The 18,526-nt window shown below is 51.8% G+C and overlaps 1 protein-coding gene across 4 annotated transcripts in view; it reads right to left on the reverse strand.

Annotated features, from left to right (window-relative positions):
• Positions 1 to 532: 532 nt before the first annotated feature.
• The window catches only part of EPHB2 (EPH receptor B2), a 157,891-nt gene continuing 139,897 nt past the window's right edge, over positions 533 to 18,526 (reverse strand). For all 4 annotated transcript variants that reach the window (XM_034753261.1, XM_034753260.1, XM_034753259.1 and 1 more), the window contains exons 13-15: positions 16,121 to 16,314; positions 13,608 to 13,763; positions 533 to 10,253 (exon numbers count right to left, since the gene is read on the reverse strand). In XM_034753261.1, coding sequence (XP_034609152.1) covers positions 10,145 to 10,253; positions 13,608 to 13,763; positions 16,121 to 16,314 — 459 coding nt within the window. In that variant the 3' untranslated portion in view covers positions 533 to 10,144. The remainder of the gene's footprint in view (positions 10,254 to 13,607; positions 13,764 to 16,120; positions 16,315 to 18,526) is intronic.

Raw genomic sequence — 18,526 nt, forward strand, 5'->3', positions numbered from 1 at the left:
GACGTGTCCGCTCAGACCTCTTGGGCTCTCCTTGGTTTTCCTCCTACTGTTTATAAATGTTTCAGTCATCCCAGCAGGAAGCAGAACCACCACGTGACTTAAATGATCAGTCACATACCAGGAATAATGAACACCGAGCTGTCAGCTCACCAGTTTACAAACAATCCATCGACTCAAACTCTCAAAAGGGTTTGTGGCCCATTCCAGTGTAACAAACAAATTTGTGAAAATCAAAGTCTGTTTGTGGAAAAGTTGCAGAGAAAATAGTAGAATTTGTCAAATTAACAGCTTACGTCATCACTTTACACTTAGCAGAGGGCGTGGTGCTGCTAATTTTAATCTAATCTATCTATCTGTCTATCAGTCGATCATATTTCCCAGGCAGGTCATGTGCAGTCCTTCCGTCTGTGTCCCTCTAACGGACCGATACCTTTTGTGTTTCTCTAGTGCAGCGTTTCCACTGCAGCAATATTGCTGAGGAGGGAAAAGTTGGAAGAGGCAGCAAGGAAGGAAAACCACAAGCAAATGCTTCAAACGTTACAATTCACATTTATTTTGAAAAAATGTTTTGTTAAAAATACTCCTACAAAGGCATTGGAGCAGCAGGTTTCTGTTTCGTTTATAAATACATCCGATTTATTTTATTTTATCTGAGTAACATCCAAAGATGTTTGACGGCGCCAGGGGAAGCCCTGGTCGGAATGGAAGACACACACCCCTGCGTTACAAGGACCTGCACGCTATCTCCCCATTCACGTTTAAAAAAATACAAATACTGTCATGAAAAGCATTACATTGTCCACAGGGCCACAGCCAATGTACAGGGCAAGACAGAGCAGGTAATCAGGATTGGGACCCTCCTTGGGCCCACCAGATAACCAGGTCAATCCATGAGGCAAATGTTGGGTGGCTAATGAGCAGATGGAACACTGATTAGTTACTTGTCTTGGGCAAAGGGTCCCTTTCCCTCCCAATGCGGGCTTCACACACCGAGCCATGAGGGTCTGTGATGAAACGAAGACTATTAACCACCTTGTGAGCCAACAGATGAACTAGGAACACAGCAAAACGGGACTTTCAGCCACAAACACCTTATTCCGGACTAATGTCAGCACCTCTTCGTAAGCCTTTCAAACATATCCCGGGTTAGAGCTACTCAGCACCTCTTTGAAAGGGAAAGTCTCCCGCATAGTATGGACCATACTGAAGCATCTCCTGAAGGTAGATGCTAACAGGCAAGCAGAGGCATTGCTATTACACTCAGCCATCCTTTCAACTACTGAGTGGCTCTTCGCCTCCCTACGGTGTTATCTAGATGTGCATTGAAGGATTTCTTTATATGAGGGCGGGTCGTTTCCCCTCTGCATTGCTGACCCTGGCTCTGGGTGCAGAAGTCCAGCAGCAGATCCTGCTGGAGTGATATTGGTTGCAATAGCTGCCTTTCTGGTAAATGGAGAGCAACGTTTGCTCTCTGCGGTTTCTCAGACGCGTACTGAGACATGAGACTGGGTCTAGTGCTGTAGAAAAGGACGTTGAGTCGCCCAACCCAGCCTCATCTACGTTACACCGAGGTCTTGAGGTTCATAATTATTGCTCACCTTCACTGAGCTCCTCACCTGTACCCCAGAGAACAATGACGCCCTCTGGAGCCCACAATACTGGCTGGGGACCATTCAAGACAAGTCTGACGGCCTCACCCTGAGAGGCGCATTGAAACCCAGCTCTCATCGGCGTCAGCAGGAATTGTGGCTGCTCCAAGTAAGGTGCTCATGTCTAGAAGACGGTTGCTACAAAGCAAGTCAAGGCTCTTAGTACAATATTCTGCCTTTCTAAAGCATCTAATGGAGGATGGCGAAGAACATTATTAATTAACTACGCTCAATGCACTCTTGAGGCACAGGGAGGAGAAATGACTTGCACGAGGTCACAGAGCCGAGACAAGACCCAGGGTACCTAACACCTATCCTAGGTTTAACTACTAAATCACTCTCACTTCACCCTACTCTCCTGGGCTCAGGGAACTGATTGCATCACTTCCAGAAAATACACTCAGATTGTGCTTCTTTGCTCGACCTGCAAGTTGCCCTTTCCACTGACCAATCCCACAGTAAAGAGCATGCAGGGCCTGACCCCAGGGTTGGAATTGCAGATCTCCTTCACGCTGGGACTAACCAAGTCCTGCTGCACGTTTGCTCCCCGCACACTGCTCCTGACTGAGTGGTGGGGAAGCAAGGGGGCTTAACTGTGCTGTGGTCACGCAGGAGGAGCCCACGTTACAGAGCTGGGAGTGCTCAAGAACCCCCCCCCCCCCGAGAACACGGGTCACTGTTTGCAAGTTGGCTGGGATAGCACTGGCTGGGGAGGGCCCACAGGTGCATAATATTTAAAATAATAATAAGCTGCATCAGCCCTGCTATCCCGACACCCCTTTGGGCTTCCTTGCAGACCCGTCCTCCAGGGCAACTTGCTCCCAGAGACAATGGGCAGCGCAGGGAGCTGGAGCATGGACGCTACTATGGTTCGGGGTAAAGCAACCTGGCTTCACTCTTCCATCTGCTTTCCTAGCTGTGTGCATCAACACCAGTGTGCTCTGTGGTAGCTCTAGAAAGGGAGGAGAGGCCACAAAGAGAAATGGACCAAGGCAGAGAGAAGTTTGGAGCTGGTTCCAGAGCTGCAGTGAGCTCAGTGCCAGAGGATCAGCCCCAGAGAAGCCAGACTCATGTTTAGCCTCAGACACTGGCCTGGCCAGAAAACCACTCCGCTTTGCAAGACATTTTGAGGGTTCGAATGTTGGTTTCATTCCAATTCTGACTGTAGATAAGCCCCTTCTAAAATGGCAGTTGGGGACTTGATTGGGCTGTGGAACAGCTGTTTTCAAACCCCAGTTCTGCCTGATTCTCCCGGCTGCTAGATGAGGGGCACTGGCTGCTCTGGGGTAGGTCTCTCACTCGCTTTCAGTTCCAGCTACACCCTGGAGCCGAGAAACCTTCCCAACAACATTTCAATACGTTTCCTTGGAGCATTCGATTATTCAATGGAAAAAAGTTTAATTGAATGTTGTTGTCCGGCTTTACCCAGCCTAGGAGAGCACAGCAGCCCCTGGCATAGTTCTACTGGACACGTCTGAATGGCTGGGGGTGGAGGGTGCCACTCTGAATTGCTCGCCCCTTCCCTGACCGGGAGCCCCCCCCACACTCAGACTGGCCTTCATCCCTTAGAAATTATTTCCTTAAAAACATAAAATAAAAACCCCTTTCCTACCAGACCCACTTTATGCCTGCTTGGGGGCCCCGGGCTACCTGCTCCCTGGGGGTGCCCCACCCTCCCTGCCCAAATCCCTTGGGCACTATGGTCCCAGATGGAGCTCACCTGTCCCAGTTGCTGGTGTAGCATTGCCAGTCCCAAGTGGTCAAAGTTCATGAGATGGGCCCTAGGCAATCCTGAGATTAGAATAAATGCTCAGTGCTGGGTCTGTGTCTGCCTGCTAGCAGGGCGCCTTTGAGGTCCCCTTTCACAGCTTTTTGGGGTCTCTCTCCATGGCTTTAGGGTGACCTGTCACAATGCTTCTCCACAGATAAGAGCTAGGAATTGCACCTTTGTTTTTGGTTTTGTTGTTAGGAAAGCCCAGATTCTCTCATAATCCCAGCACTCCAGAAGCTGGGGCTTTAAAAAAAAAACCCAGATATTGTGAGACTCGCAATGAACTCATGAGCTGGCAACACAGTTTAAAGCTCGAGGTTTGTTCCCACCCACGGCTCCCAGCGCCAGGCCCAGCAGGACCTCAAAGGGCTTTGCAGCATGACTGAAGGAGGGCTCCTCACCCAGCTCTGTAGCACCTCAGGCGCTGGGCTGGCTGGAGTGATGACAGGGGCAGATGGGGACGGGGAGTTCAGACTCTGCCCAGCAGCAGGACCAGTCAAAGCTAAAAGGAAATGCAGGAAAGTGCCTGGGGATGTAACGCCACCAGCCTTCACCCTGGAGGAGTAGGAGGTATGCAGCACCAATTCCCTGCTCTATCGCACAGCACCTTGCAGGATGCTGCAGATGGGATCTGGGAGAAGTGACCCCCTACGAGGAGTCCCCTAACTCCTCCTTCCCAATCCCACTGGCTCCTCCCCCACAACACGAAGGGATGATTTGTTCCCAGGTAACCAGGAACTTTGTTCCGAGCAGTCGGCAAACCCAGGTCCGGATTGCTCTGGGGGCAGGGGTAGATCAGAGCTCACAGTTCCACCCCAGCACTCACCACCACCCAGCATCCAGGCCTGGAGCCTTCAAATCTCCCCGGCTGGCAGGGTGAGCCTGAGGCACACTGAGTCCATCATGTCCTGCAGGACAGCGCAGCATTTCCTGCGTGAACCAGCCAGACGGGGGCGCTGCCTGCAGCTGGTTCGCTACGTGGAGCTCGCGGGACGTTGTTTGTGGGCTCTCTAATGCTCCCCCGCATGGGGTCTCTGCACAAGCACACCCAGAGCTATTCCAAAGGAAAATATTTGTGTGCAGCAATCAGAGACACAATGATAATACAACCCCTCTCCTCACCCCTCTGGGCTTGGCCCCTGGCTCAGACCAGCCCCAGGGAGGCCACACACAGACTGACCGTGCCACCTCTTGCTTCACTCAGGAATCCCGCCAAGGCCTCGCTTTGCATTTCCATGCCCGGAGCTGCAGGTTACAACAGGACAGAGGCAAACATGGGCTCATGCCACCAACCCACGCCAGGGGCTGCGCTTTGACCGTCTCTCAGGCAGTGGCGATACTGTGTGATGGGTGAAGGACAGGCTTTGCCTCCTTGACCATCTTTCATCCCTCCACTCCCCAGAGACGACCTAGGAAATATTCCAAATCGCTTGTCACCCTGCCCTGGTGGTTTCCTGTAGTTCTCTCCCCGCATTATTTGTTACTAAGGACAACAGTGTGAGAAAGAATCTTGCATCATCATCATTCACCCCACTCCCCCAAGTCAGCAGCAACTTTCGCGCCGCAGCACCTGCTGGTTGCTGGGGAGATGATTATGAAGGTAACCTCACAGCAGACGTGATCCATTGTTGCTGGCAGAGCAGCCCAGACCCAAGAGATGGACTGCAATATGGGTGGATGCGTTCCTGCCACATTTAGGACCAAACATCGATAAAACAGCCCCTTCCCTTTAGCTGTAAAAATGCCTCACCTTTGGAACAACCCTGTACTGGTGATTTCCTCCCTCTTCCCCGGCTCTGTTTTACACTCTAGATGGGTCCGGCCTCGCGGGTGACTCCTGCCATCTCAGCTAGACTGTGATCTTCTACAATAGTTTCCCATGCAATGACTGTGTAAGTGACAAGGTGATCACTGCTTTCCTCTTTGCCTTGCACTGGTGATTACGTTACATGCTCTACTGCAAATGGTTCTCCTCTTGCTTATGCTGGTGTGAATCTGAGCTAGTCCAGTGAAGCCACCAGGACTACCCTAGTGTACAAGTGTAAGGGAGAGCGGGAACAAGCCCTTTGACTTGTGCACTACGACAATTAGCTGCTACCACTGTGGAAGCAGAGAAAGAACTGACAGGAAGGGGATGCAATGCATGACAGTTCTCTCTCTGCTTCCACACCACTATGCAATGAATGAATGCTGTTGTGAGCAACAGGCACCCAGCTCCTGGGGGTGCCCCACGCAGGCTGCACTAGTACTGGAAGTTACTGGTCACTACTTGTGGGGGAGTGCTCAGAATACATAACCTAATTGAGCAGCTCCCCAGCTGGCGTAAGTTGGCACAACCCCTTTGATTTCAATGGTGTTTGGACTATTGACAGCAATTGAGACCCACAGTTTCTTATCTTTGAGACATGAGACAAAAAGATGAATCCCTGAATGGCGAACCCCAACGGCCCCTATATCTCCATCCTCCACTGCGGCAGAGAGGAAGCAAGTGTTCATGGCAGAGCTATAAAGAAAGTGCTTCCGAGTTTATTTTTCTTTTACTCCAAAGTAGCTCTTGGCCATTAATTCGACTTACAGGGCTGGAGGTGAAAGCTATGAGTTACTTGTTAAATATGACACCCTTGGGATTCTGGTACGCTGCCACCGGCACCCTCCATCCTACTCTTTCTGGTCCTTGCTGCTCAGTCGTGGTATCTACACCACAGGTGGGTCATTGCTTGACTTTTTTTATTGCTATTTTCAACATAACTTTGGAATTCCAACTTAAGTTCTCCTGCCAGACACCATCATTACTGATGCAAGGTGGGCTCCAGCAGCCGGAAGATGGACTGTAAAAAGCTGGAGGAAGAAAACCCTAGATCTGGAAGCTGGGCTGGACGGCTGGAGGGGAACAGCCAAAATTCCAACAAGCTGACTGACAAACTCAGCAAGATGAAATTGCTAAAAGACACACACACACACACACACACACACACACAGACCCCCACATTGTGTCACAGTGTCCACATTACTTTTTCACTTGTTACCTGCTCTCTGTATGAAGCTGATTTTTGCCACTAGAAGCATGTTTCATAAGAGTATGTTTTACACCCATGAAATGCAATTGTTTTGAAATCACCCCGGTGGCTCTCTGCTTTCCTAGGAGCAGACCCTAACTCCAGAAGCATTACCAGGCAAAGGGAGGGTGAGGAACATTGGACAGTGGCTCCTCACGTCCTCAGGAAGAGCTGGAGAGCTGCAGAGAGAAGTGGTGCATTATTAGTTCTTTCCATTTCTGTCTCATTCTCCGCGAGTCCCAGGTAAGCTGTCACAGTGACGCCTGGTGTTAACAGACTAGAAAACATGCTCTTCTTGGATTGACGACGTGTGATTTTTGGTCTGGGGAAGATATGAAGATGCACCTTTGGCTGCCACAGCCATGCCAACTACGGCATCCACTGCTCTGTACAATCCCTTCTTTCACAGTGGGTGGGGTCAGGCAGTTAGATGCGTATAACGCCAGTTGGCTGGCGAAGAGCAGGTTTAGTGCATCAAGATAGAACATTGTCCAGTGGACACGATCATAAGTTCTTCCCAGAGCCCTGTCCGAAGGTCACCGACTCTGAGGGCTGCAGCTTGGCCACCACTCCTACTGAGTTCATGGAAGCATGTAATGGGTGGCACAGAACAGTCAAGCATTGTCTGGGAAAGACCATGCAAGCGCATCATGTGATCATTCCAGATGGTTGCCCCACTGGAATTTGCTGGTGGGTTTTCTACAAAGGCAGCTCTCCTCGCACTCAAAAGCTTTCCTTGTGCACAAAGCATCTGGTTGGCTATGGCTATACGACGCAGTACAGCCCTGTGCGCCCGTCCCCCGGGGCTGGCACTGAGCAGCCTCGTCCGATACCCTTGGGCGACACTGAGGAGCTCTCCCGTGTTAAAATGTAGCACTTGCAGTGGAAGAGAGAGATGCAGCATGAAAGCATTTCTCTCTGCTGCTCTGCTCACCCATCTATTATAGACTGTGTAGGGAGGCCTCCATTTTCCCAGTACGCCCCCGGCAAACACTAGGAATGCTCCAGCTGACACCACTGTCTCTTGTGTGCCAATCCTGTACAGCTAGACCACACCGTTATCAGGTACGGTGCTTGTCAAACACAGGGCCAGTTTACACACACCGCAGTGGAATACACACATAAAGACTGACTTGACTGTGCATCAGAACGCAGTGCGGCCAGCTGACACCCCCGGACCCCCAGGAGCCTACAGAACGCCTGGCGTTTCTCACCCCAATCATCAGAGACTGGGCCAAATTCTGCTCCCAGTGAAATCTGGAGCAGTGCCATTCATTTCAGAGTGCTTGCTCTGAATGGACACTGAGGCCACTGAGAACTATGGACCCCAGGCCACAGCACGGCCCAGTTACAGAGGTCCCCAGAATTCCAGTGACTGTTTGGCCGTCAGGCCATGTAAAAACCAGGCCCAGTATCTAGACACATTTCAGACGAACGGACCCTTGAGAGGCAGACTTGGCATTTCAGGCTCCCGCTGCGGTAGCTGTGCACCAAACACACCAGAGAGAACAGAGCTAAGCAGAGGGGTGCCCCAAAGCTCACCGCGACCTGTCTCTCAGCCATGTTTTGTCTCCCGGTCAAATCTTAAGGGGAAAACGTTAAGTATTTTGTACAGGGCTTGACATATTTTATAAAGACTCCGGTGTAAGCTTGCGTGGCCCAGGAGGGTACGCCGCACATAGGGTTCTATCCACAGCACATGCTTTGCCCTTTTGGCGTTAGCCACTGGAAAATAACCAAGAGCAGCTCCCTGCGAACACGTCTTCAAGGCCCTGTGCCACTGCCAAGCAAAGGTGTTCCTGTTCGAATGACGCAGCCCGAGGAACGCCGAGTGACACCGCACATGCCCAGAAGGACACAGGGTGATGAAAGCTACAAGAGCAAATCCAAGCGTTTGCTCTCTTGCCCTGCCCTCCGATTTGTCCAGTGGTATGTCCAAGTACCGGGGATTGTTCTGTAACTAAAGCCTTTACGTCAGTTCTTTATAACCCCCCTGACTGCCTGGTTTGGCCTGGAGAGGGACCTGCCTGCTGTGGCGCCCTTGGCCAGCCAGCGTTTGCTGTTTCGGCCTCCCCTAGATGTGGCAGCTGAGAACGAAACCTTTGGCACATCAAGCACCTCCTGAGGCAGGGGGTGAGCATCTGAGTGTATGGCGTTAGGTATCACAGTGAATGATTTACACCCTGGCCTGGGACAGCGTCCCTACTCTGAGAAACCTTACGCAGGATACTGGCTGCTGCCCGTAGTGCATCCCCCCTCCCTCTCTCTGCTGCATGCACCACATCTTCTTTTGTCACAGCTGGTAGGGCTCTAAACAGTCCTGCGTCTCCAAAGGGCTCTGATCATGACCTGTGAAATGACCCCTCTTTCCCCATCCACAAAACCTCCGTAACCCTGCCTCGCCCTGCAGCAGCAGCCCCAGCTGGGCAGGTGGTTATTTCAGCCGGACACACGGCAGTTATAAACAGCTGTGAGGCAATGGAAATTACAAAATAACAAACGAGCAAAGAGGAGGAAACGTGAATATAAAAACTCTTGCCCTTGGCGTATTGTCTAGTCGGTAAGCTGCAATTCTCCTTCCACAGGGAGAAGGTTCAAGTTCTTGAGAGATCCGAAGCCTGGAAATGTCAGTTCCTTTTCATAAAAAAACCCAACCAACCAACCAAAAAACAAAATCCATCCCCCAAGCCACAAATTGTTGTAAACAAACAAAGTCAAAGGACAAATCTCCAAACAACGACAACAGAAAAATAAATGGACACGTCAGCATTTGTAATCAAAAACTACTACATACTGTACTTGGGAAGTCTTCTGAGAAAAGGTCATTGGCAACTAGTGAGGCGATCACTAAAAGTCTTGTGCATATGATATGTATGAGACAATGATGCCATTGGAGGGCTGGATGGGCAGACCCCTGGAAAATGCGTCACTCACTAAACCGTTCCATGGCAAGAGAAAATAAGAGCTCTAAAAAGGATTGGTTTCCCCATCCCCCACTCCCAATGGGTTCAAGGTTCCTTCTCATCTGCAGGAAAAAAGACTCTTCTCGTCTCAGTTTGTTTATTTTACAAAAATCTTCAGGTTTGCAAAAGTTTGCCACTTTACAGATGCGCTTGGTCCATTACACGGCAAGAACTTCTCAGCTCTCTCCTCCCCCTGTGATTCGCCAGCTGGGGGCTTTCGGGGACGACTGCTGGCTGCAGGATGTCCCCAGAGTCACCATCCCAAGGGAGAAAAGGAGGAGCGCTTCCCGTGGCTTCACTTGGCTTTCATCTCCTTGACAAAGTCTCTTTGCTCCAGAGGTGTCTGAGGCCTGCTGAAGCAGCCTTGTGCAAGAAGGAAATGAAAGGATCTGCTCTTTTATCTCCCTTTGGAGACTCCTGTGGATCTCAGAGCCCTTTTTGAAAATGCTTTATTATTCTTATTTTTAAAAAATATTTCATAGTTTTCCCAAAATATTTGTCTTCCTTGTTCCCTTTTTTCCATTGCTTAAATTCTAGAAGCTCTTGGCAACTTTTTGTTGTCAGGATGTTGCTTCCTGTTGCCACGATCCTTAGAGCAGCTGCCTGTCTCTGGTGAATGCAGAACACTCAAGAACTGGAGCTCGGACGTACGGGGGCAAAGGGGAGAAGGGCCTTGAGGAAGAGGAGTGTGAGGACGTGTGAACATCAAACCTCCACAGATTGGATCTGATTCATCTGTGCTCGCATCACCTGGATACTGTTCAGAATTTTCTTCTGATGGCCTGCTAAAGTGACCCCGACTCGCAGAATGTCCCTTTGGAATAAAAACAAACACACAAGAAAGGCCAGTAAGGAACCCTGTTCAGACACAGAACAAACCCATACGCTGAACATGCATCTGCAGCGCTTTCTTGAGGAAGCTGGGAGTCTTAGGGTTGCTTCTATTAAACTATTCACACCTTAAACTGGATTTGGTCTCTCCCTCAGGGCCCCAGGTCTTTGTCTGTTTCTAAGTCTACTTCTCCTAGCCTCTGCACTTCCTCTTAGATATCTGCACTATGCCCAGGATGGTTTATGCCACACAATATATTCAGAACTGACGACTAACAGCTCATTCCCATGTTCAGAACTCTGCAAATCATTGAACCGCAACAAAGGACGTGAATTTGTTGCTGATGAAAGGTGGAGGACTGACAGCCCTGGAGGATAGGTCCAGCAATGGCTATTAGCCAAGATGGCTGGGGATGTAACCCCATGCTCTGGGTGTCCCTAGCCTCTGTTTGCCAGAAGCTGGGAATGGGCGACGGGATGGATCACTTGATGATTCCCTGTTCTGTTCATTCCCTCGGGGGCACCTGGCATTGGCCACTGTCGGAAGACAGGACACTGGGCTAGATGGACCCTTGGTCTGGGCCAGCCTGGCCGTTCTTATGTCCTCTCTCTCATCACATTTCTGTCCTTCAGTTTTCACATCCATAACATGGGGATCATAACACCGACCTTTCTTTGCACGGCACTTTGAGGTCTCTGTATGGAAAGCATTACATTATTATTCATTGTTATTATCGTCCGGGTATCCTTATGGGTCCCATGCCATACTGTGCATGAATCCGACGGAAGCTGCCCGTGCTTCCCCTATTACTGTACCTCAGCTCCATCCCAAGCTGGTCTTTTGCTCGTTCGCTTCTCTAAGGAGCGTGCCAACAAGGATGGCCAATTAGTGCCAGCGGTGGAGATCTTGTGTGTGGGCACCCAGGACCTTCCCACTAGGATTGGGGCCGGCAACTCATTTCACACAACCACCTGGGGTCACTGCCAAGCTGCTGCATCCCGAGTCGGGCAAGGAGGCTCCTGTCCCCCGGCTAATCCTGTCTATTTCTCCTGGCCAGGATTTCCACAGCCTGAACCATTGGCTATTAGCGGACTGGTTTTATCAGAAAAAGTCGTGCTTGTGACTTCGATGCCCTAGGCCCTACACAAGTCCCAGTGACACAGGGGGCTGGCACTACGAAGGACGTATTACCGCTGTCAATCAGACGCTCTCCATTTGACTGTTGTCACACCACCGCCTGGACACGTAGGGGCCCAACACGAGTGACAAGCGACTGCAGGACAACTCCTCCAGCACAGGAGCCATGGAGGTCTGCTTGCATTGGCCCTTTTCTACCTCCAGTCACAAGCCAAGGGTGAGGGGGGCAGGAGAGTCATGTGCCAATAGCAGAGAACGGAGCAGGCTGCTCCACGTTAAAGCAGCTCTGTGCCTTCTGAGACAGCCCTATGTGTGAGACCCCAAGGCCCCAGCAGCCCTGGTATTCCCCAGACTCTCAGACAGCATCCTCTGTGCTAACCTCCAGAAGGAAATCTGGCTTCCGGGTGGTGGGCTCCGCAAGGACCTTCCCTCCCTTCCTGCACAGACAGATACTGATGCTCAGACTCCCAGCCCCTTTTATTGCACCACAAGACCCAAAACAGGCCTCTCTAAAACCCTCAGCTCCCAGCCCCCCCAGTCTTTGCTCTCCTGCTGGAATCTGTGGGGTGGGTAGACTTGCTCAGGGAACTGTCCGCTCCCACCTCTGCTTTCCAGCTGACGTGTTGATGAGCAATCTCATTTCCTGCCGTGTTCATAGGGAGAGACAGGGTGTCCCTCTCACAGCACATTTTGATATTTCAACCTGTGGTTTCATTCTGATTACACACCAAACTCCAACATTTTGAAATTCTCCCCCAAAGGGGATGGAGCCACGCTTGCCGCATGGGCTGCTCTAGAGCCCTGGACCCTGGGGCCCCGGCTAGGATGCAGTGGGTGTGCCAGGCTTTCCTGGAATCTGGAAGCTGCTGAGGACCCAGGAGGCGAACCTGGGGGGTAACTCTGCAGGTTTCAAAACCTGCCTGGGCAAAGTCAGAACTTTGGCAAAACTGAACCATCCCCATGAAACGTTTCAAATTCACTGCATCAGCGACCGGCTCTGTATATACGGTCACCTGCAGCTTCCCTGCCCAGAGATGTGGAGAAGGCTGAGTTTGGGTCTGTTTTTACTGGACACGCTGCAAACACCAGTCACCTGTTTGGCAGAGCTTTGGGGTCATAGTGCTGACATTGTGTTCCCTGGCTTGTGGACCAGAGCTCCTCCCCTCCCCAGAGCCTCCCTCTCGCCCTCCTTCTGCTGCTCCGATTGTCCTAGGGCACCTTTACTGTCGTTTCTAAGCTCCGCCTGGAGGCTTCATAAGCCATCTCTAGCAGCCCGTGGAGCTGCTGTGGAGACATGGACACATTCGGAACGGTCCTATGGCTATTTCCAGGCAAAGAACAAAACAAAAAAACCCCAAACAGAAAAGGTCAGTTTGGCTGGTTTCGACTGAGTTCACCTGCAGGCTGCCCTGCCCCAGACCCATAAGAAAACAAAGCATTCCCGTGCTTCCAGACGGCTTTCCCGCATGGGTCATTCATTCCACTGTCTCCAGCAGGGCCTCCAAAGTTCGATGCACCTAGCCACAAATCTTTTAATAGACGCATCGAGGCCCTAAGGGATTCCAGCAGCCCGCAACCCACTGGAGCTGGCATTTCAGCAGCCTGCTCGTCCCTGGAGAGCCTGCTACATTTTTGTGACTGTTGGATGGGGGTGAGGAGCATACCCTTGTTTCAAATGTGTGCAGGGTTATTTGGAACGAACGGGAAACCATCCTGGCTCTCAGAGTCCTTTTTCAGGCAGCGACTTGTATGCAATATGCAAGTGCTTGTCAGCAATGGAGCCACTGGGGTCATGGCATCCCAAAGTGCCCTCCAGTGGCAGGGGAACTGCCTGGTGCCCACCTGTAATCTTTACTGTTCCCCCTTGACATTGTTGGGCTAGTTACGGGGCTTGGAGAACCTCATGCAGAACTGCATCTTCAAAGGAGGGAGAAAACCAATCGGATAGCATGGAGATGAATGGTGTAGAAATATCTAGTAGACAGATACTCAGCCCATGGATTAAAGAGGAAAAGCGGGACTGGAAAAGATTAGAAATGAATGGGGGGATTCTTTTCTTTTTCTGGCACAAAATTATTCATATTACCTAACGATAAGATTAATATAAAGCTCAGAAACCTTAAATCTGATAATGGCCAATTGTTGCAAGATCCCTGAGGTCTTTGCTTCGGTTTTGTGACTACTGCTCTTGGCACTTACTCCATGGTCATCTGTGACACCACGTCAAAGGTGGCAAAGCCAGTACTGGCAAAGCTCTCCTTGTACTGGCCCATCTTGATGGCATCCAGCCATTCATCCACTGTGTTGAAACTGGTGTAATCGGGGATTGTGCGGTCCAGTAAAGGGAGGTTAATCCTGAAAAAGAGAGACAGAAAATGAGCAGAAGTTAGTGGCAGCCTGTGAGGGGCTTTCTTTACCCTTGGCTGGCTGTGGAAGATGGGGCAAACCCTGGAATGCACCTGCAGCAAGTCCATTCACCGTCTGTCCCCGTGTAGATGACTTTACCCAGGTGTGGACCAACAGTACAGAGTGAGTTTGCGGGGCTGGATAAAATGTTACCCTTCCCTCCCACTTAGCAGCTCAAATCTAGATTGATCATAGGGAACAAATATTTAGCAATGGCCTCTTTAATCTAGCAGAGAAAGATATAACATGATGGAACATAATGGCTGGAAGTTGAAGCTAGAACAATTCAGACTGGACATAAGGTGTAACAGTGAGAGTAATTAACCCCCACTGGAACAATTTACCAAGGGTTATGGTGAATTCTTCATCACTGACCCTTTTAAAATCAAAACTGGATTTCTGTCTACACAATGTGCTTTAGGAATTATTTTGGCAATGACCTATGATCTGTGTTATACAGAGGGTCAGAGAAGATGACAGAACAAGGAGCAATGGTCTCAAGTTGCAGTGGGGGAGGTCTAGGTTGGATATTAGGAAAAACTTTTTCACTAGGAGGGTGGTGAAGCACTGGAATGCGTTACCTAGGGAGGTGGTGGATTCTCCTGCCTTAGAGGTTTTTAAGGCCTGGCTTGACAAAGCCCTGGCTGGGATGATTTAGTTGGGGATTGGTCCTGCTTTGAGCAGGGGGTTGGACTAGATGACCTCCTGAGGTCCCTTCCAACCCTGATATTCTATGATTCTATGATCACAGGGGTCTCTTCGGGCCTTGAAATCAATGACTCTATTAATCTAAGCATATGATGGGGATCTGGGTGCTAGCCCCAGTTCTACCACTGATTTACTATGTGGTCGTGGGTATATTGCTTCCCTTCTCTTTCTCAATTTTCCTATCTGTGAAATGGGGACAATAGTACTGAACTCCTGGGGGGAGGGAGGGTGTCGAGAGGCATGTCTGCACAGGGCTCTGGGGAGCTCAGCTCAGAGGAGCAGTAGACATGAATACAATTGTTATACCCCTAAAGGGGATCCCTAGTTTTAGTTGTAACAAAGCAGACCTGTGGGGACAACAATTCATAATGACAAGTCAGTAACATCTGCAAAGTCACTCACATCCTACTGCCTACCCACACTTCCGTCTCCTGTCTACACAGTATCCTGTGGCTCCAGCACCCTCTTTCTAGCTCTTCACAGATGTATTTGTCAGAGCAGCACTTGACTGGATACTGGTGCCAGCCCGTAATGCTATCTGTGGGGCTGCGGCTGCGTTTAAGCGAGCTCCCCCCAGGCCAATCACTAATGAGGACTGATGTTGCAGAGCTGCAGATGTCCTCAGCTCATTAAGGCCTTACTCCCTTTGTTTTGCTCTGAGAAGGGGCCAAGTGCCTGTGAAGTCCGTATTGTTACTGGCAAACAGATCCGCCTGGGAAGTGCCAAAGTCTATTTGCTCCTTCAGGGAGCCTGGTGAAGTTAAGTGGCTACGTGGCCCTGAGCAGGGCTAGCCAAGCACTTCCTCTCAGGGGCGGGAGCTGGGGGCTCTTGGGGCACAGGGAAGAAGGAAAAAACGAAAGTGAGGGAGCTGCAGAAGTCCCACATGGTAGCTGGAACGCTCCAGCTCCTCGACTGAACCAGCTCAGGTTTCCTCCTGGTTCTTGCCCAGCTCAGACCTCCGTGCCAACCTCCCTCTCCTCCCCAAACAAGACATCCAGCCCCAATACCAGCTGCTCCCTCATGACACAAAATCGGAGTCTGGAAAATTCTGTTATTTCTGTAAAAGAAATGAATCCTCCCTTTTCCTTTTCAGCTTTTTGCAAACCCACCCCGTTATCAAGGGCCTTTCGTCTTACACCTGGGCTGGGACAGGCTGAAAAGGCAGCACGCTGTCACAAACGGTATCTGGATTCCTGACACTGCACGTGTCTCCTCCCCAGGATATCTTCTACACATGCTCACCAGGAACTCGAGCTGTGTAATGGATCCATTGCTTGGCAAAGGCCAATGTCTGGACTAGAACCTGGGTCCTTGGTTTTCTAAGAGAGCTTAAAAATGCTGACCAGTGAGCTGAAGCCTGTGGAAACCTCTTTCTATTCTCCCAGTTTTCTTTAACGCATGGCTCAGGACATGTTACAGAGGAGGACGCATCCGCTCCAATCACCGGAAGGCACCGCTACCCGTAGCTAATGGAAATGGCCAGGCATACTTTCAGCTGAATGCCTGAGATTTCACAGTCTGGTGTGGACACACGGTACCTGCCACTGATGGAGTTCCCTTTGAACGAGAAGCTCCAGGGTGGCAGAAGAAATACCTACCCGGAGGAGAGGGGTGCCATGGCTTTCAGGCTATTGGGGTTTCGGATCATTTTGTCCAACGTGTTGACAATCTGCCCGAATTTGGGCCTGTGGTTCCGGTCCTTCTGCCAGCAGTCGAGCATTAGCTGGTGCAAGGCGTTGGGGCAGTCCATGGGAGGGGGCAGCCGATAATCCTGCTCTATCGCATTTATCACCTGCAAGACAAGCCGCAGTGACAAGGTCAGTGCAGTGGGAGTAGCCAGGAGGAGGGGGACAGCGCAAATATCACGTGCCAAAGAAGTGCCCGTTGAATTGGCATTGTTCATCATCTCGGCTTCAGGGAGTGACAGGCATGGACAGCCTTCGCCCACAGGGGCCCTGTCCCTCTGTCGCACTGAATCGCCTGTGACGTACCTCTGCTGGCACATGCAGGCCACTTATTTTCATGGTAATGACACCCAGGGTGGGACGGAAACACCTGGTCCCATCCATGGAACAGAGCCTGAAGCGCAGACCTGGGCTACTAATGGGGCAGCTCTGGCACATGGCCCCTCCCCCCTGGCTGTGTTTTCTGCTCCCTCCAGCCGAACGGTCCCCAGCCTGGGCTGTACTGACCACTGCCTTCCACTCAGCTGTGTGCACTTAGGGTATGTCCGCACTGCAGCCAGACGCCCCTGGCTGGCCCGTGCCTGTCGACTCAGGGGCTGCAGGGCTGGCTTGCGGGGCTTAGGCTGCGGGGCTCTTTAATTGCAGTGCAGACTTCCAGGGTCAGGTTGGATCCCGAGCTCTAGGACCCTGTGAGATGGGAGGGTCCTAGAGCAAGGGCTGCAGCCTGAGCCTGGCAGTGTACACTGCAATGAAACAGCCCTGCAGCCCACGTCCACTGGCACGGGCAGTGTAGACACACCAACGTGGGGAACTGAATGGGGAGGGGGAGGAAGCAGTGGGTCACCAGGCTAGAAAACCTGTCACAAAAGCCTGCAAGAACTCAGCTGGCATATAGGCTCATGCTTAGGAGCTGCTGCTCGTTGCCTCTTTGGCTTCTCCATGCGCCCATGGAAGATGCTGGGCCTCTCCATGCATATACTGTACCTACATGCGTCCCCAGGCCCAGCCGGCCTTCCCCCAGGGACATCCTGCTCCTTTCCTCTGCCACCATTGGCAGTGTCTGGCACCTGCAGCTGCCGCCCTGGCCAGGGTGCGCAGGAGGAAGGAGGCTGCTCTAACACGGTATGGTCTGCTCAGAGGGCAGCCTGTTCCTCTCACAGCCGTGCAGTGAGGAAGGCTTCTGGGAAGCTCTCCTCTCCTCCCCCCGGGCGTCCCCTGGGCTGTGCTCTGGGGCACGGCACTGGCTGGTCACCGACACGACAGGAAGAGGCGACAAAGCAGTGGGCACTACGGAGCAGGCTGCTCTGGCTCCGGACAAGAGCCCCTGGTGCTGACCAGAGACTGCAGTCAGCTACTGCACTTGCCGAGCAATGAGAGGGAAGGAACAGCTCACCCCAGAGAAGGTGACAATGGGAAGGTCACACACCTAACACTAAGGATTGTTTAGCTGCATGAGAACAGCAACTCACCATATGCAATGCAGCACAATACAATGCAACTCATTCCCTGCTGTGGAGAGAGACCCCGAATGAGAACAACAGGGATACAGCAAGTCAGGATTCAGGCAGAGCCCAGAACTGGAGTAGCAGTGGAAGGGTGGGAGATCAGGTCCAAGGTACAGGGTCAAATACGTGTGTGCACGCACTGACCTGCAAGGTGAGGCTTGGAAGAGCCGGGGGCTGCCAGTCATAACTGAGGGGCATTGGCAGAGCTGGGGGTGTGTAAGGGGAATCCAGAGCTGGAGTAGCAGGCAGGCTACTGGTCAGGATGGAGGGGTGGACGGAGCTGCACATCTCTGTGTTGAGCCCAGGACTGGAATAGCAGGGAGCTGCCAGTCAGCACTGAGGGGCATTGGCAGAGCCCCGGGCTGGGTGCAGGGTGGGGCTGAGGTGCCCGGACAGGGCTGCATGCAGGGAGAGCTCAGCGCTCACTCCAATGCTGCTGGGAGCCTCCTTCCTTCCTCCCTGTGTCTGGACCCACAAGCCCCTCGCCCACCAATCCAGGAAGCAGCACTGGCCAGTGGGAGGAGGTGCCCGCTCAGCCTGTCCGAGTCTAACCTGAGGAATCGCTACTGGGCTTTGTGCGGCTCTCGGCTCCTGGTCAGGGGCTGGAGAAAACCCTCTCCTGAGAGATGTGACCTGTCCCCTCTCCCCACGGCTGGCGGATCCAGCCGAGACAGCAAGGAGGGAAGGGGGCACACAGGGGGAGTGGGGCTGGGGACAGTCATCACACAGGCAGCAGGCATTGACCCAGCAAATCCCCAGTAAAGCACCGGCCCAGCTGCCAGCCCTGAGCTCTCTGCCTCAGCTCCTCTTCCTG

The sequence above is a fragment of the Trachemys scripta genome, chromosome 19 (assembly GCF_013100865.1).
Source record: "Trachemys scripta elegans isolate TJP31775 chromosome 19, CAS_Tse_1.0, whole genome shotgun sequence".
Lineage (NCBI taxonomy): Eukaryota > Metazoa > Chordata > Testudines > Emydidae > Trachemys > Trachemys scripta.